Genomic DNA, 17835 nt, shown 5'->3' with positions numbered 1-17835 from the left:
ACGAGCAGAAACACAAACTGAATAACTAAGTGTTAAAATTCCACCACATAGTATATTATTATTATTCTGCAGATGATTATAAAACTCAAAGTTAATATCCAGAACAGATTTATTGATAAAGTCAGTAAAAGCCACAGTTGAAACTCCACCAGTTTTATTTTCGGCTCACTGAACGGTGCACAGACTCTGAAGAACTTCATCTTCCTGAAGATACTTGAAAACGTGTGAAACATGTGGTATCTTACCAGCAGTGTGTCTGCAGGCCGCACCTTTCCTCTAAGTTTAGAGCACTTTTAGAGAGAGCGCCACCTACTGCAGTGGATGATAACTACCGTGCACAGTTCACATTTTAAATTGATGACTTCACTCAAAATATCCTAACAACACAAAAGGCTTATTCAAAGAGGATTCCCTCTTCATTTTAACCCCTGTAGGTTTTTCTACAGAGCTGCTCTTTCTGGACCTCACCAAGTACTCCTTTATGTCCAACCTATGATTTTAAATGTTTCACCCAAGTAGTACTTATTACAATGTCACAGTTATCAGTCATAGCTTGGCTGCTGAGGCGAGCATTTGGACAATTATCAGATGAAATATTAAAGAATCATCTGTAATGGTTTTATGAAGTCTTCATCTGACAGGACAGTCTGAAAGGTTGGAAAGAGACAAAACGCAGAGACAACTCTGAAGACTGATATATATATTTGTTTATTTTACACAACATGAAATAAAAATAAAAGCTGAACACACAAACATAAGTGAAGTCTGATTCCTGCTGCAAAACCTCTGATGTCACTTCCTCCTGACACACAGACATTAATAAGTAGATATAGCACTGATTTATCTGATAAATTCCACATATTTCCCTTATTTACTTTGGTAAAATATAGTTTATTTTTAACATTTCAAGCCATTACACCTCCTTTGAAATGAGCAGCACGTACCAACTGAACAGTCTGCCTTCTTTCTTCAGGTCTTTTTGATCCTTCCAGAGAATTCCTCCACTTCACTGAAATAGTAGTCAGACATCATCACTGCAGGATGACAGAAACACACTTAAAGAGGACACATTCACACACATCGGTACGCTTTAACGAAGGTGGCAACTACTTGTGTTAGTAAACGGTTAAACACATTTTAGCGCATTGTGTAAACTTATAAAAAAACATCCTTTCCTCTTACCTTTGATGGTAAGCAGGACCACTGAAGAAGACCTGCTCAGCCTCCTGCAGGGACAGACTGTCCTGCATAGACAGCCCACATATGATGGCCTACCAGAAGAAAAGGGTTCATTTTTAAGCAATATAAGTGACATTTACCATTTTACAGCAGAGCAAGCCGTGTTAGACAGGCAGATACACAAATGACGCCATAAAAGGCTGGATATTTATTGAGCCTATAAAGTGCAGAAAGATGTAGAACTGCACACGGCCCAGGAAACATGAACATTTTGCCATAACTGCAACATTTTTAGAACAATTTTTTGTCAACGCTTTGAACTTGGCAACATTAGGAATCTAAATTCAGCAACGAAAGACAACAGAAAAAAGTACAGTAAATGTCAGAAAACGGTGGAGCTGGTACGGCCCTGCAGGACTTTCTGCTTTGAACCCTGCAGCTTTTACAACAATGCGGCTCATTACTGGATTTTTACGTTTCGTGCCGTCAACATGTTCAGCCTCATCACATCAGACCAATGAAGCTGTTGGAATGAAATCAAACAGACCAACGCTGAATTCTTCATGCACCCTCATCATGGAAACACACCAAGAAATGCTGAAGATGCAGCTTTCAAAGGCACCGAATCCATAACTTCCAGGGAGGGGGAGGGGGGGGGGGCGAATTGATGTGTGACATCATCTAACAGGAGGGGGGGATATTCGGATATTCGGGTCCAGCACTAGTAAATATCTCAGGTTAAATCGTGAACACCAGTTGAAGGTTAGCAGTGCTCCTGGCAGCCCACACTTTGTACAGAAAGCATAAATTAAACTGCAGTTAAACCATAAACCTCTTTAAAATGCTCTGTTCAGTGGGATGTTGAGCTTACAGCCTGAATGTATTTTTCTGTCAGTGTTAACAGACAGAAGTGTTCTTTTTGTGAGTGTTACATGTTTTGAATGTGTGCATGAATGCAGTTTTCTGTTTCTTATTTTACCTCTTTTATGAGGAAGCAATGACTGCAGATGTCAGATCAAATGTAGAGATGTGGAGAAGATGGACAGAAAAGCTGCTGTCATGTCCCACATTCTGAATTCTTTAGAGTTCTCTCAAACACTGCAATAGTATAAATAATTATAACTATACTGACAGTCAGTAGAAACTTTGAGGTAGAAATGTAGGCAGAATTCTACTTGTAGGGGGGTTGTAATTATTCATTGTGGATTTACTGATGATCTAGTGCCCTGGTAGTTGAGATAATGATGAGTTGTCATTTTGTCATGATTCATTGCACATGATTCATCTTCACTCAGAGCCCTTACAGCAACATGAGTGCAGTCAGTTACGCCGATTACATTTGGGAAACCGGACATCGCTGCAAATTGCCGTTTAATGTTGGCCTGTTCACCCACAGTGTAAGGAAACCTGATGTACTGACTGGTCATGTTTATAATGTCATCCAAAACAGCTGGTATTATTGTGGGATGGTTGTGATATCCAGACCTAAAGGACATCATTTAACTGTATATCAGACCCAGATAGGATTTAGACAACAAATGTAACCTCATATATTCTTCATATAAAACACAGACCTGTCGACCACTTAACGCTGGAAGGAGCCAGAAACCCCCGAGTCGTCAGCTCCTGTGTCTGTACCGGGATGGTGTGGTTTGGGCGGGTGGGTCGGTCTAAGACGGCCCAGTTCAGCACATAGATCCAAGAGTACTGCTCTAGGGAATCTGAATCGGCTTATTAGTCAGTCATCATCATGGACAAATCCCCGTTATCCCTAAAATCTCTCTCCATTCTTAACGTGATCTTCCAGCAATGCCAGCGCATCCATTGTGCCACATTACACACGGCTGTCACCCGCTATTTACCTGCTTGATCAGCGATTGGACTGATTGTCACAGGCCTTTTCCAAATTAGTAATCAATCAGTGCCACTCACCGCTCTGTATCATTTGAAGATGGAAGTTTGATATATGAACATAGTTCTGCAAATACAGTCGTAGGCCGAATGGCGCACTATATGAACATCTACAACAATGAGGGTTTATGATTATCCGGCTCTACAAGTCTAATATGTGATAACAATAAAGGTTTGAGATCAATCTGGTTTCAATTCACCACTTCATCCTCCGGCACTGCCGTTCCCTCTGTCTCCAAAATGTGCTTAAGCAAGCATCAAGGTTGGTGCACCGGTGCACTTGCCTGGGGACCAGACAGCCTTTATATTGTGTATTACAAATACACATAAAGTCAGTCTGGAACTGCTCCATTGAACCAAATCTAGCCCAGAGGCGGGACTACCGATCACAGCTTGAATTGGAGAGAGCCAATCAGCGTAACACATGTGTGACGCAATCACTAAGCGACCTAACAATTGCCTTTCCGCCATGATGTTTTGTAGTTTTAACAGCTTCCTTCGCCGTACAGGGGTCCTGAGGAAAATCTAAGCTCTCCCTTTCAACAGTGGAGGGCAGCATTACGCATTCTATCGTACAGCCTGCCGGAATTAAAAATACATCCTTTTTAAAAAGAAAAGCTTTAAGAGCTGCTTCTTGTTGAGGTTTTAAGGACAAATTCAGTCCGTGCAAAACAGAGGAAAGCGCACAAGAGAAACCTCGCTCTGTTGCGGTCGCATCGTTAACTCCCGCCTCTGGTGCTCTGATTGGTTCGGTCTGATCTGCTCGGAGCTTGAAAACCTGTCAAAATGTGTCAATGGAGGAGGGCTAGACCGTATTCCCGTATATCCCTTATAACGGGAATACAGTCTAGCTAAGCTAGGCTATCGGTGCGCACATTCTCACACCAAGTTTGTTTTTAGAAATCACAACGTACACAGCGTACGCCACTTTCTACGCAACGGTTGTGATTTACACCACTTTCTAGCCCTGTTTTGTGCGTACGCAAGCATCAAGCAACAAGGTTGGCGCACATTCTCACACCAAGTTTGTTTTTATAAATCCCAACCTTTGCGTAGAAAGTGGCGTATGCCACTTTTCTAGCCCTGTTTTGTGCGTACGCAAGCTTTATAAATGAGGCCCCTGCTCTTTACCCTGGCGGAGCTGCTGAGGGGGTCATGGGAGTATGACCTGCCAGTCTACATATGTTTTGTGAATCTGGAGAAGGCCTATGACCGTGTCCCCCAAGGGACTTTGTGGGGGGCACTGCGGGAGTGTGGGGTCCCGAGCTCGTTGCTGCGAGCCGTTCGGTCCCTGTACGACCAGAGTGAGAGCTGTGTCCACATACTCGGTACTAAGTCAGACACGTTTCCGGTGGGTGTTGGACACCGCTAGGGCTGCCCCTTGTCTCCAATCCTGTTTGTGGTTTTCATGAACAGGATTTCAAGACGTAGCCATGGTGGGGAGGGTTTTCGGTTTGGGAGTCTCTGGATCACTTCTCTGCTTTTTGCGGATGATGTGGTTTTGTTGGCATCCTCAGACCGTGACCTCCACTGAAGCGGTTTGCAGCCGAGTGTGAAGCGGCAGGGATGCGGATCAGCACCTCCAAGTCCGAGGCCATGGTTCTCTGCCGGAAATCGGTGGATTGCTCCCTCCGGGTTGGGCAGGAGTTGCTTCCCCAAGAGAAGGAGTTTAAGTATCTCAGGATCTTGTTCACGAGTGATGGGAAATGGAGCGAGAGATGGACAGGCGGATTGGTGCGGCATCAGCAGTAATGCGGGCGTTGTACCAAACCATCGTGGTGAAGAGGGAGCTGAGCCGTAAAGTGAAGCTCTAGATTTACCATCCATCTATGTTCCAACCCTCACCTATGGTCATGAGCTTTGGGTAGTGACCAAAAGAACAAGATCGCGGATACAAGCGGCCGAAGTGAGCTTCCTCTGTAGGGTGTCTGGACTAAGCCTTAGAGATAGGGTGAGGACCTCAGACATCCGGAGGGAGCTCGGAGTAGAGCCGCTGCTCCTTCGCATCAAAAGGAGCCAGTTAAGGTGGTTTGGCCATCTGATTCAGATCCTCCAGGGAGACTTCCTTTGGAGGTTTTCCGAGCACGTCCGTCTGGGAGGAGACCCCGGCGTAGACCCAGAACCTGGAGGGATTATATATCTCGTTTGGCCTGGGAACACTTCGGGATCCTCCAGGAAGAGCTGGAAGTGTTGCTGGGGGGAGGGACGTCTGGAACGACCTGCTTCGCCTGCTGCCTCCACGACCCGACCCCGGATAAGCGGAGGAAAATGGATGGATGGAGATATTTATGGAAAATACTGAAATGTGTTGTGCTCATCCAGCCACAAAACTTTCATCCATATTTTACATGAAGAACCATTTTCACTACATTAAGGGCAGCTAGTTTAAACTTTACAGGACTTACGTAGTGACAACCCGATGCCAATGGTCCAGCGGTGACGTCTCTGTGTCTCTGATCCGATGGTCCCGTCTCTGGTTTTCTGGTTACAGACGCTGCTGCTTCTGCACATTTAAAAATGTCTGCACCCGAAACTCCACCACGTCCAAAGAAGCATCTTTGATCTCATGGAATGTTCATCCATTGGCTCTGCTTCTGTTTGTTTTTGAACTCTCTAACATTTACAAGCTGTTCAGTTCTGCCAGAGTAGTTCAAAAATGACACAATAAACACTTTGACTTCTAGTGAACACACTGAGGTTTGCTAATTACCAAATAAGGTCAAAACATCCTCACCAATGTAAGTAATGCATTTTTAGCACATTTTAGTTAATTGGTACCTTTTTCCCCTCACCAGTAAGGCCAGGAAGATCCAAACAAGTTCAACTGGTGGACATCGGGCCTTCACTAGTTCACCTGTATGCCGTAATATGCTGTCTGCAGTTAAAGACCACCATTTAGACAAAACGGACATTTTTTACATCTTAGCTCTTTCTGTTCTATTTTTATGTTAACATTTTTGCATTCGTAGAATTTCCTTTGAAATAAAAACTCTTTTGAAAACAGAAATTTGCTCATTAGTCGAGACCTTTTTCTTGGCGTCTTTATTGGGAGAAATGCATAATATGTACAGCAGCATCATTTTACAGTAAAATTATTTATTTTAGGTTTCTGTGTAGGTTCTCATTCATCTAGGTCATGGTTATCCAAAGTAGTTTAAATCAATCCACTGGACTTTAAGAAAGTTCCTTGAAGACGTTTCACCTCTCATCCAAAAGGCCTCTTCAGTTCACTGAAGAACTGAAGAAGCCTTTTCTTATTCTAAAACCTTTAAAAAAAACTATATTTGTGCCAACAGTTTGACCTGGTCAGAGCAGGTGACATTTAAAATGACATGAACAGCCCAGTGGTGGTAGTACAGCAGTAAGCTAATATGCTAACAACCTGTGGTGGTAGTACAGCAGTAAGCTAACATGCTAACAACCTGTGGTGGTAGTACAGCAGTAAGCTAACATGCTAACAACCTGATCATATTAATACGGCATCACAGAACAAGAAGTGATCAGTGCAAAAGGAAGGAATCATGTGCTGTCTGCACATCTGCTCCACTTTACCATAACCTCCATTAAATCAAGTGCAGCTAAGAAAAGGTACAATGTTGAAATAATCCATGCAGACGTGTTCTAGCGTAAGAAAGGCAGCAGGTTGGCATCGAACCACTCTCTGGTAAACTGCAGGTGGTCGCCCTCAGAGGCCAGAAAAACCAGCTTTCCAGCTTTGTCCATCGCTGCCAGGCCCAGCCGGTCCTGCACAGACACACAAGAATATCTTCAGTGTGGTTTAGAAGCTACGGGTTCAGAACACTGCAACACGTTTAAGAAAAAACATCTGTACAACTACCACAACCAGCAGCCTGCACTGCAGAAACTCCAAATCTTACCTCGTCCGTTTGTCTTATTTTTAGTCAAAATGTCTCATCTCACTTGATTTAAGATAAACTCATTGACCAAAGACATTTCAGCAAAAGGAGGGACTTGTTGTTAAACATCTTCAGTCAAACAATGTTGAAATGATCTGGTTTTAACCATAGGTGAAAGTAAGCCGGAACGGTCCGGAACTGCGTTCCAGCAAAAGATCCGGTGGCGGTACGCCGCTCTTCCACCGGTATCTATGGGTACAATTGTTACGCCGCAACATGTGCCGCTCGGCTACCTGCTGCTATCGACCGGAGTTCACTCAGCAGTAATGAGTAGTGAGTGCGCATGCGTGTCTACTTCCGTAACACAGCGATTGTTATGGCCAGTAGCAGCCAATAGCAAATAGGTGTGCTTGATTTATTGCACTGGGACATTTTCCACAACTAGTCAATAGACGTCAATAAGCGCCGCTTGCGCCGGGACGGGGGCGAGCAATAAATTACGCCTGAAATTCCACACGTTCTTGTGATTGGCTGAAAAACTTTCAACAGGATTTACAATGGTTAGCATCAACGGACATACAGTGTTGCCAACTTAGCGACTTTCTTGCTAAATCTAGCGACTTTCTAGTGACTTCTTTTTTGTCAAAAGCGACTAGCGACAAATCTAGCGACTCTTTCTGCTGTTTTGGAAACTCTGACAGGAAAAGTGGGATCATTCTGCAGTTACTGTCCTCAACAAGCAGCAGGTGCTGCTGTGAGCTTCTCTCCGTCCCAAAGCACAGGCTGTCAGTCCAGTAACCCTGCAGCAGACCCAGTGTCTGATCACTCCGTGGGGCGCATGCGCAAAGTCACTACAGATCCCATCCAGACTTACAGAGCCATATAAATGAAAATGTTTCTTCACTGTCATACTAAAATAAACCACAGCATTTAGCCTCTAGTTCAAAAACATATTGTGGGTGTTTTATACTCACTTTTTGGTCTCTTCCACAACGTTGATTACAATTACATGCAAACTAGGGAATATGCAAATTAGGCGATGACGTCATTTAGCGACTTTTAGGACAGCCAATAGCGACTTTCCTTACTGAGGAGTTGGCAACACTACGGACATAATGGTAATAGTTCCGGCAAGAATTTAAAACTACTTTCACCCCTGGTTTTAACCCTCATGTCGTCCTGTCGGTCCAAATGACTCGTTTTAAAGTTCAAAAATGTGGAAAAAAATAAATTATTTTCACAGTGAAAACTTCCACATTTTCAAAATTTTTGAACATTTTTTGGAGGAAAAAGAAATGTTAAAAAAAATGTTAAGAACATTCGGGGGGAAAAAAATAACCAAAATCCAGTGAGAACAAACGTTCACTTTCATAGACACACAGAGGGCTTGTCTCTGCTCTAAGCACTGTCATTCATACTGGCAGCTCAGTTTAGAATGCGTTATTAAGCTTGTTCATTGCAGCATTGAGTTGACTCGTTCATCGATGCTCTACTGATTTTGTGCCACACTAGTATCACTACTGAAGCTTTTCTGTTTCGCCAAAAAGAAGCTTAAAAGCGTTATTCATTATTACCTGCACTGTAACCCAGCAATGACGATCAGATCTAGAAGCATACAAACCTGAGTAACGGTCAGTATCAATACAGTTAGATACCCAATATCAAAAATACTTGAAACACTTACAAGTAAAAGTTTAGAAGTTTTACTGAAATATATGGAATCACTTTAGATATTTTTAGAATTTTTTTGGAAAATTTTTATTCATTTTTTGAAAATATTTCCAAAATTATTCTTGCCAAATTTGGGTGATTTTCTAAAATAAAACTTTTAAAGGAATCTTTTAAGGAATTATTGGAATTTTCCTCCTGGAGGTTTTGCAAATTTTCAGAAATTTTGGGAATTTTTTTGCTGAATTTTAGGATTTTTTTCAGACAAGGAAACAATATTTTTTGGTGACCATAAATGAAAACAGCAGCAGAGTTATTTTAATGAGTCAAAGTAAAACACACTTTGTTAGAAATAAATAACAAAGAAAGGCAGAAATGCAGCCGTTAAACTAAAATAAAAACTTCACGTGTGAGAAATGACGCTTCCCTCTGATCCACTGTGAGCACTGGGTTTGGACAGACAGCTTTTATTTTGTGTAACAGACAACATCTTTTTAAGCCAAAATATGGATAAATTATGAGCAATTCTACAATTTCATTTAGCAGATTGAACATCAAATGGAAGCTGTAAAAGCATCTGAAGCTAGACGTGATGCTGAAGACCGATAAGGACACAAACCAATGAGCTGCTGTGTTCTCCAGCACCCCATGCTGTTATCAGGGAGCTCATTGTCTTCACTTTTCCTCTTTGTTCTGTTATTTAGGAGCAGCCGACCACATGTGGCTGATCTGAGGACTGTGTTTGTGTAAATGAGACTGTCTGACATGAGAAACACCACAAACTAAGTTTCTGGTGCAGTTTCTAACCCTCCTGTTGTCTTCATTTACAGCCACTAAAAATGTTGTTTCCTGTCTGAAAAAATTAGCAAAAACAATCCCCAAGTTTATGAAAACCTGGAAAACCTTCAGGAAGAAAATTAAAGTAACTCCTTAAAAGATTCCCTTAAAAAAAAAAAAAAAAAAAATAATAATATATATATATATATATATATATATATATATATATATATATACCCTAAATTTGGCAAGAAAATTCTTGGAAGTATTGTCAAAAAATGAGTAAAAATCTTCCAAAAAATCCCCAAAATATCTAAAGTGATTCCATATACCGGGCTTTCCAAAAGTTCTGTTACACGGTTTCATGATCTTTAGAGACGTTTACATGTCGGAGTGAAAAATTCCATTAAATAAACTGAAAGTTCTACCTTATAGGCAGGTGTCCTTAATACAATTTTTTTCTCCGGTGAAGTTGTATCAAGATGGAAGTCAAAAGAGTTGAGATATCTGCTCTCCTTGGTGCTGAACATCAGCTGGATGACCGTCCACAGAGAGGCTAAAGAATGGTGAAGATCTTTCAGTGATCTTTCAAGAATGGTAAAGACCTGAAAGATCTTCACCATTCTTTAGCCTCTCTGTGGACGGTCATCCGGCTGATGTTCAGCACCAAGGAGAGCAGATATCTCAACTCTTTTGACTTCCATCTTGATACAACTTCACCGGAGAAAAAATTTGCATTAAGGACACCTGCCTATAAGGTAGAACTTTCAGTTTATTTAATGGAATTTTTCACTCCAACATGTAAACGTCTCTAAAGATCATGAAACCGAGTGTAACAGAACTTTTGCAAAGCCCGGTATATCAGTAAAGCTTTCATTTTCTTTAAGAACATTCACACTTTTTTTCGGGGAATGTTGTTAAGAAATTTTATTTCAAACAAAAAATGTTCAAAAAAATTCCCAAAAATGTTGAAAATGTGGACACCACAGATTCAGAGTGAAAATCTATTTTTTAAATCCCATTTTCAAAGTGGAGGACGACAGCAGGTTAAAACCAGCTGCTTCTACATGCAGAGGTCTGAAAAGTGAAGGACCAAAACAGGAACACGTTTGTGATGAGAACATACAGCTCTGACCTCCTTGTAGAGAAGACTCTCCTGCAGCGTCTCCGTCTCTTTGGCCTGGCCGGTCTTCAGGAAGCCGAACCACTGCGACAAAACACGGTTCTTTTAGTTCTGGAAGCTGCACATGATGACCTTTTTAAATCCAACAACGAAGAAGTCGGGTTTGTGAAGTCTAAGTTTTGGTCATTTTCAGTCATTTTAATGTTTTTTTTTGGTCATTTTCAATCTTTTCTGTGTTTTTGTTTTTTGTCTTTTTCAATCCATTTTCATAGTTTTTTTGTCTCATTTTAATCCTTTTGTTGTTTGTTGTCCCATTGTTTGTGAGAACCCAGACCCATTTTTCTTTAAAGGACTTAACGAGTTAAGATCAGACATAAAAATTTACAAGGAACAGACTTTGGCGCTCAAAGTGTTTGTTACACTGGTGTCACCGTGGGTTCTTATGGGTTCATCTCTTTGTGTTGTTTAATTTTCAATCTTTTTGTCTCATTTTTGTCTTTTTCAATCATTTTGTCGTCTCATTTCATGTCATTTTCAATCTATTTTTCTTATTTTTTGTCTCATTTTCTGTCACTAATCTCTTTTTGTTTTTTGCCTCATTTTTCATTATTTTCAATCCATTTTTGTTGTTTTTTGTCTCATTTTTGTCATTTTAATCTTGTTTTTGTCTCATTGTTTGTTATTTTAATCTTTTTGTTGTTTTTTTGTCCCATTGTTTGTTATTTTAATCTCTTTTTGTTGTTTTTTTGTTTACCTCAGAAACCACCGGGTCCACCACAGAGTCCTGCAGGAACTTGACCATGACAAACTTCTCCAGCCGCTGAAGGTTCTTCTTGTACGTCTCGTTAACAGCCTTTGGATGGAAAAAAAGGGAAACAAGCTGGTTATAGAGACGTAACTGTGTAAAAGTGCAGCAGGATTAGAAATGAAAGCAGAACATTCAGTGAAACACTGTAAAAGCACAGACAGGTGTTTGTGTTGCATTTAGTGTCCTTAACGAGCTCACATTTCTAGTCGTTCTACTCGGAGTTCTTCAGATCTCAGTTTGTCAGAAAAGCATGATAAGTGGACTGAAAGAAATTTATCTCAGAAAGTAGCTAAAATTTCTCAAAAAGATTGATAAAACATAAATGCTGTTCACTGGTTAGTTAGCCTGTTGGAGCTAATGAAAGCGTCTCTGAGTTTAACTGAAAGCTCAAATATTTGTTGTTCTTTGATCAGAAAGCTTTGACACCATTAAAATGCTTCCCGTTTGTTTTCTGTTTCAGCTGCAGCTCATTCTATCACATTTACACTCACTGGCCACTTTATTAGGTACACTTTGCTCTGTCACTTTCATTCTGCTTTTGTTGTTTTTGTCTCATTTTTGTTGCTTTTGTCAATTTTTTCAGGAGTTTCAATCTCTTTTTGTTGTTTTTTTGTCCCATTTGTTTTGTCATTTTCAATCTTTCTTGTTTTTTGTCAATTTTTTGTCAGTTTTAACTATTTTTGTGATTTTTTTCTCATTTTCAATCTTTTTTTTGTCCCATTCGTTTTCAGTCTTTTTTTGTTGTTTTTGTCTCATTTTCTGTCACGTTCATTCTCTTTTGTTTTTGCCTCATTTTTCGTTATTTTTACTCTATTTTTGTTGTTTTCAATCTTTTTTGTCTTTTTGTTTTTTGTCTCATTTTTGTTATTTTAATCTTTTTGTTGTTTTCTCATTTTCAATCTTTTTTTTGTCCCATTTGTTTTGTCATTTTCTCTCTCTCTTGTTTTTTGGCTATTTTTTGTCACATTTTTTCTCATTTTCAATCTATTTTGTTATTTTTTTCCTTCCCTTTCTGTTGCTTCTTGTGGCGTACAGAGTCAGCTCTACTTGTAAACCCTCCACAGGTGTAAACCAGGCGTGCTGGTGGACGGACTGACCCTCTCCTGGTTGATGTCGGCCAGAAACAGGCTGTGCTTCTTGTACAGGTCGTCGTTGAGCGGGTCGTGCCAGTACTGGGCCTGGACCAGGCTGAGGACCACAAACAGACGGTCAGTTAGCGAGAACTCGGCATCTACAGCCCTCTGCCGCTGAACTTACTGTTTCTGGATCATGTCGGAGTACGCCCCGCTGTTCAGAGCTTTACGGATCAGATCGCAGATGTGGGAGCTCTCACCGGGACACCTGGGCAGCCCGTACACACCTGAGGACGACACAAACACACCTGAGGACGACGCACACACACCTGAGGACGACACACACACACCTGAGGACGACGCACACACCTGAGGACGACGCACACACACCTGAGGACGACGCACACACACCTGAGGACGACACACACACACCTGAGGACGACACACACACACACCTGAGGACGACACACACACACCTGAGGACGACACACACACACCTGAGGACGACACACACACACACCTGAGGACGACGCACACACACCTGAGGACGACGCACACACACCTGAGGACGACGCACACACACCTGAGGACGACGCACACACACCTGAGGACGACGCACACACACCTGAGGACGACGCACACACACCTGAGGACGACACACACACCTGAGGACGACGCACACACACCTGAGGACGACGCACACACACCTGAGGACGACACACACACACCTGAGGACGACACACACACCTGAGGACGACGCACACACCTGAGGACGACGCACACACCTGAGGACGACGCACACACACCTGAGGACGACGCACACACACCTGAGGACGACGCACACACACCTGAGGACGACGCACACACCTGAGGACGACGCACACACCTGAGGACGACGCACACACACCTGAGGACGACACACACACACCTGAGGACGACACACACACACACCTGAGGACGACGCACACACACCTGAGGACGACGCACACACCTGAGGACGACGCACACACCTGAGGACGACGCACACACACCTGAGGACGACGCACACACACCTGAGGACGACGCACACACACCTGAGGACGACGCACACACACCTGAGGACGACACACACACCTGAGGACGACGCACACACACCTGAGGACGACGCACACACACCTGAGGACGACGCACACACACCTGAGGACGACGCACACACACCCACCTGAGGACGACGCACACACACCTGAGGACGACGCACACACACCTGAGGACGACACACACACCTGAGGACGACGCACACACACCTGAGGACGACGCACACACACCTGAGGACGACGCACACACACCTGAGGACGACGCACACACACCTGAGGACGACACACACACCTGAGGACGACGCACACACCTGAGGACGACACACACACACCTGAGGACGACACACACACACACCTGAGGACGACACACACACCTGAGGACGACGCACACACACCTGAGGACGACGCACACACACCTGAGGACGACACACACACCTGAGGACGACGCACACACACCTGAGGACGACACACACACCTGAGGACGACGCACACACACCTGAGGACGACGCACACACACCTGAGGACGACGCACACACACCTGAGGACGACACACACACCTGAGGACGACGCACACACACCTGAGGACGACGCACACACACCTGAGGACGACGCACACACACCTGAGGACGACACACACACACCTGAGGACGACACACACACACACCTGAGGACGACACACACACACCTGAGGACGACACACACACACCTGAGGACGACGCACACACACCTGAGGACGACGCACACACACCTGAGGACGACACACACACACACCTGAGGACGACACACACACCTGAGGACGACGCACACACCTGAGGACGACACACACACACACCTGAGGACGACACACACACACACCTGAGGACGACACACACACACACCTGAGGACGACGCACACACCTGAGGACGACACGCACACACCTGAGGACGACACACACACACACCTGAGGACGACACACACACACACCTGAGGACGACACACACACACACCTGAGGACGACACACACACACACCTGAGGACGACACACACACACCTGAGGACGACACACACACACACCTGAGGACGACACGCACACACACCTGAGGACGACACACACACACACCTGAGGACGACACACACACACCTGAGGACGACGCACCACACACACCTGAGGACGACGCACACACACACCTGCGGACGACACACACACACACCTGAGGACGACACACACACACACCTGAGGACGACACACACACACACCTGAGGACGACACACACACACACCTGAGGACGACACACACACACCTGAGGACGACACACACACACCTGAGGACGACACACACACACACCTGAGGACGACACACACACACACCTGAGGACGACACGCACACACACCTGAGGACGACACACACACACACCTGAGGACGACACACACACACACCTGAGGACGACACACACACACCTGAGGACGACACACACACACCTGAGGACGACACACACACACACCTGAGGACGACACACACACACACCTGAGGACGACACACACACACACCTGAGGACGACACACACACACACCTGAGGACGACACACACACACCTGAGGACGACACACACACACCTGAGGACGACACACACACACCTGAGGACGACACACACACACCTGAGGACGACGCACACACACCTGAGGACGACACACACACACACCTGAGGACGACGCACACACGACACACACACACACCTGAGGACGACGCACACACGACACACACACACACCTGAGGACGACACACACACACACCTGAGGACGACACACACACACACCTGAGGACGACACACACACACCTGAGGACGACGCACACACACACACCTGAGGACGACGCACACACACACACCTGAGGACGACGCACACACACACACCTGAGGACGACGCACACACCTGAGGACGACACACACACACACACACCTGAGGACGACACACACACACACACACCTGAGGACGACACACACACCTGAGGACGACACACACACACACACACCTGAGGACGACACACACACACACACACCTGAGGACGACACACACACACACACACCTGAGGACGACGCACACACCTGAGGACGACGCACACACCTGAGGACGACACACCACACACCTGAGGACGACGCACACACCTGAGACGACACACACACACCTGAGGACGACACACACACACCTGAGGACGACACACACACCTGAGGACGACACACACACCTGAGGACGACACACACACACCTGAGACGACACACACACCTGAGGACGACACACACACACCTGAGGACGACGCACACACCTGAGGACGACACGCACACACCTGAGGACGACACGCACACACCTGAGGACGACACACACACACCTGAGGACGACGCACACACCTGAGGACGACGCACACACCTGAGGACGACGCCACACACCTGAGGACGACGCACACACCTGAGGACGACGCACACCACACCTGAGACGACACACACACACCTGAGGACGACCACACACACCTGAGGACGACACACACCACACCTGAGGACGACACACACACACCTGAGGACGACGCACACACCTGAGGACGACGCACACACCTGAGGACGACGCACACACCTGAGGACGACGCACACACCTGAGGACGACGCACACACCTGGAGGACGACGCACACACCTGAGGACGACGCACACACCTTGAGGACGACGCACACACCTGAGGACGACGCACACACCTGAGGACGACGCACACACCTGAGGACGACACACACACACCTGAGGACGACACACACACACACCTGAGGACGACACACACACACACCTGAGGACGACACACACACACCTGAGGACGACACACACACACACCTGAGGACGACACCACACACCTGAGGACGAACACACACACACCTGAGGACGACAAACACACACACCTGAGGACGACACACGCCACCTGAGGACGACACACACACACCTGAGGAGACGACACAACACACCCTGAGGACGACACACACACCTGAGGACGACACCACACTACACCTGAGGACGACACACAACACACACCTGAGGACGGCACGGACACACACACCCCTGAGGACGACACACACACACACCTGAGGACACCCCTGAGGACGACACCCACAGCACACTGAGGACGACATGCACACGACACCTGAGACCGACACACACACACCTGAGGACGGACACACGCACATCACCTGAGGACGACACACCATCACACCTGAGGAGGACGACACACCTGAGGACGACACACACCTGAGGACGACACACACACACCTGAGGCGACGACACACACACACCTGAGGACGACAACCACAATGAGGACGACACACACACACCTGAGGACGACACACACACACACCTGAGGACGACACACACACACCTGAGGACGACACACACACACACCTGAGGACGACACACACACCTGAGGACGACACACACACACCTGAGGACGACACACACACCTGAGGACGACACACACACCTGAGGACGACACACACAACCTGAGGACGACACACACACCTGAGGACGACACACACACACACACCTGAGGACGACGCACACACACACCTGAGGACGACGCACACACCTGAGGACGACGCACACACCTGAGGACGACGCACACACACCTGAGGACGACGCACACACCTGAGGACGACGCACACACCTGAGGACGACACACACACACCTGAGGACGACGCACACACCTGAGGACGACGCACACACCTGAGGACGAACACACACCTGAGGACGACGCACACACACCTGAGGACGACACACACACACACCTGAGGACGACACACACACACCTGAGGACGACACACACACACCTGAGGACGACACACACACACACCTGAGGACGACACACACACACACCTGAGGACGACACACACACACCTGAGGACGACACACACACACACCTGAGGACGACACACACACACCTGAGGACGACACACACACCTGAGGACGACAACACACACCTGAGGACGACACACACACACCTGAGGACGACACACACACCTGAGGACGACACACACACACCTGAGGACGACGCAACACACACACCTGAGGACGACGCACACACACCTGAGGACGACACACACACACACCTGAGGACGACACACACACACACCTGACGACGACACACACACACACCTGAGGACGACACACACACACCTGAGGACGACACACACACCTGAGGACGACACACACACACCTGAGGACGACACACACACACACCTGAGGACGACACACACACACACCTGAGGACGACACACACACACCTGAGGACGACACACACCACCTGAGGACGACACACACACACCTGAGGACGACACACACACACTGAGGACACACCACACACCTG

General features: G+C 46.2%; 1 protein-coding gene across 1 annotated transcript; it reads right to left on the bottom strand.

The window, feature by feature from the left end:
• Positions 1-6115: 6115 nt before the first annotated feature.
• Positions 6116-12683, bottom strand: LOC127536192 (palmitoyl-protein thioesterase 1-like). Its single transcript, XM_051955904.1, has 5 exons — positions 12581-12683; positions 12421-12511; positions 11270-11368; positions 10519-10599; positions 6116-6834 (listed from the first exon to the last, which is right to left on the bottom strand). Exons 1-5 carry the CDS (start codon positions 12592-12594, stop codon positions 6712-6714), a joined length of 408 nt encoding a protein of 135 aa, XP_051811864.1. The 5' UTR covers positions 12595-12683; the 3' UTR covers positions 6116-6711.
• Between the last annotated feature and the right edge of the window lie 5152 nt (positions 12684-17835).

Source organism: Acanthochromis polyacanthus, chromosome 11 (genome assembly GCF_021347895.1).
Source record: "Acanthochromis polyacanthus isolate Apoly-LR-REF ecotype Palm Island chromosome 11, KAUST_Apoly_ChrSc, whole genome shotgun sequence".
Lineage (NCBI taxonomy): Eukaryota > Metazoa > Chordata > Actinopteri > Pomacentridae > Acanthochromis > Acanthochromis polyacanthus.
The sequence above is the reverse complement of the archived record's forward strand: the minus strand, read 5'-3'. Positions and strand labels throughout refer to the sequence as shown.

Bases quoted from the DNA above. Each gene is read 5' to 3' on its own strand.
- LOC127536192 (XM_051955904.1), bottom strand. The intron at 10,600-11,269 runs GTAAACAAAAAA...GTTTTGTCGCAG, and splicing joins TGGACCCGGTGGTTTCTGAG to TGGTTCGGCTTCCTGAAGAC. The intron at 6,835-10,518 runs GTATGTTCTCAT...GTGTCTGTGCAG, and splicing joins TCTACAAGGAGGTCAGAGCT to GACCGGCTGGGCCTGGCAGC.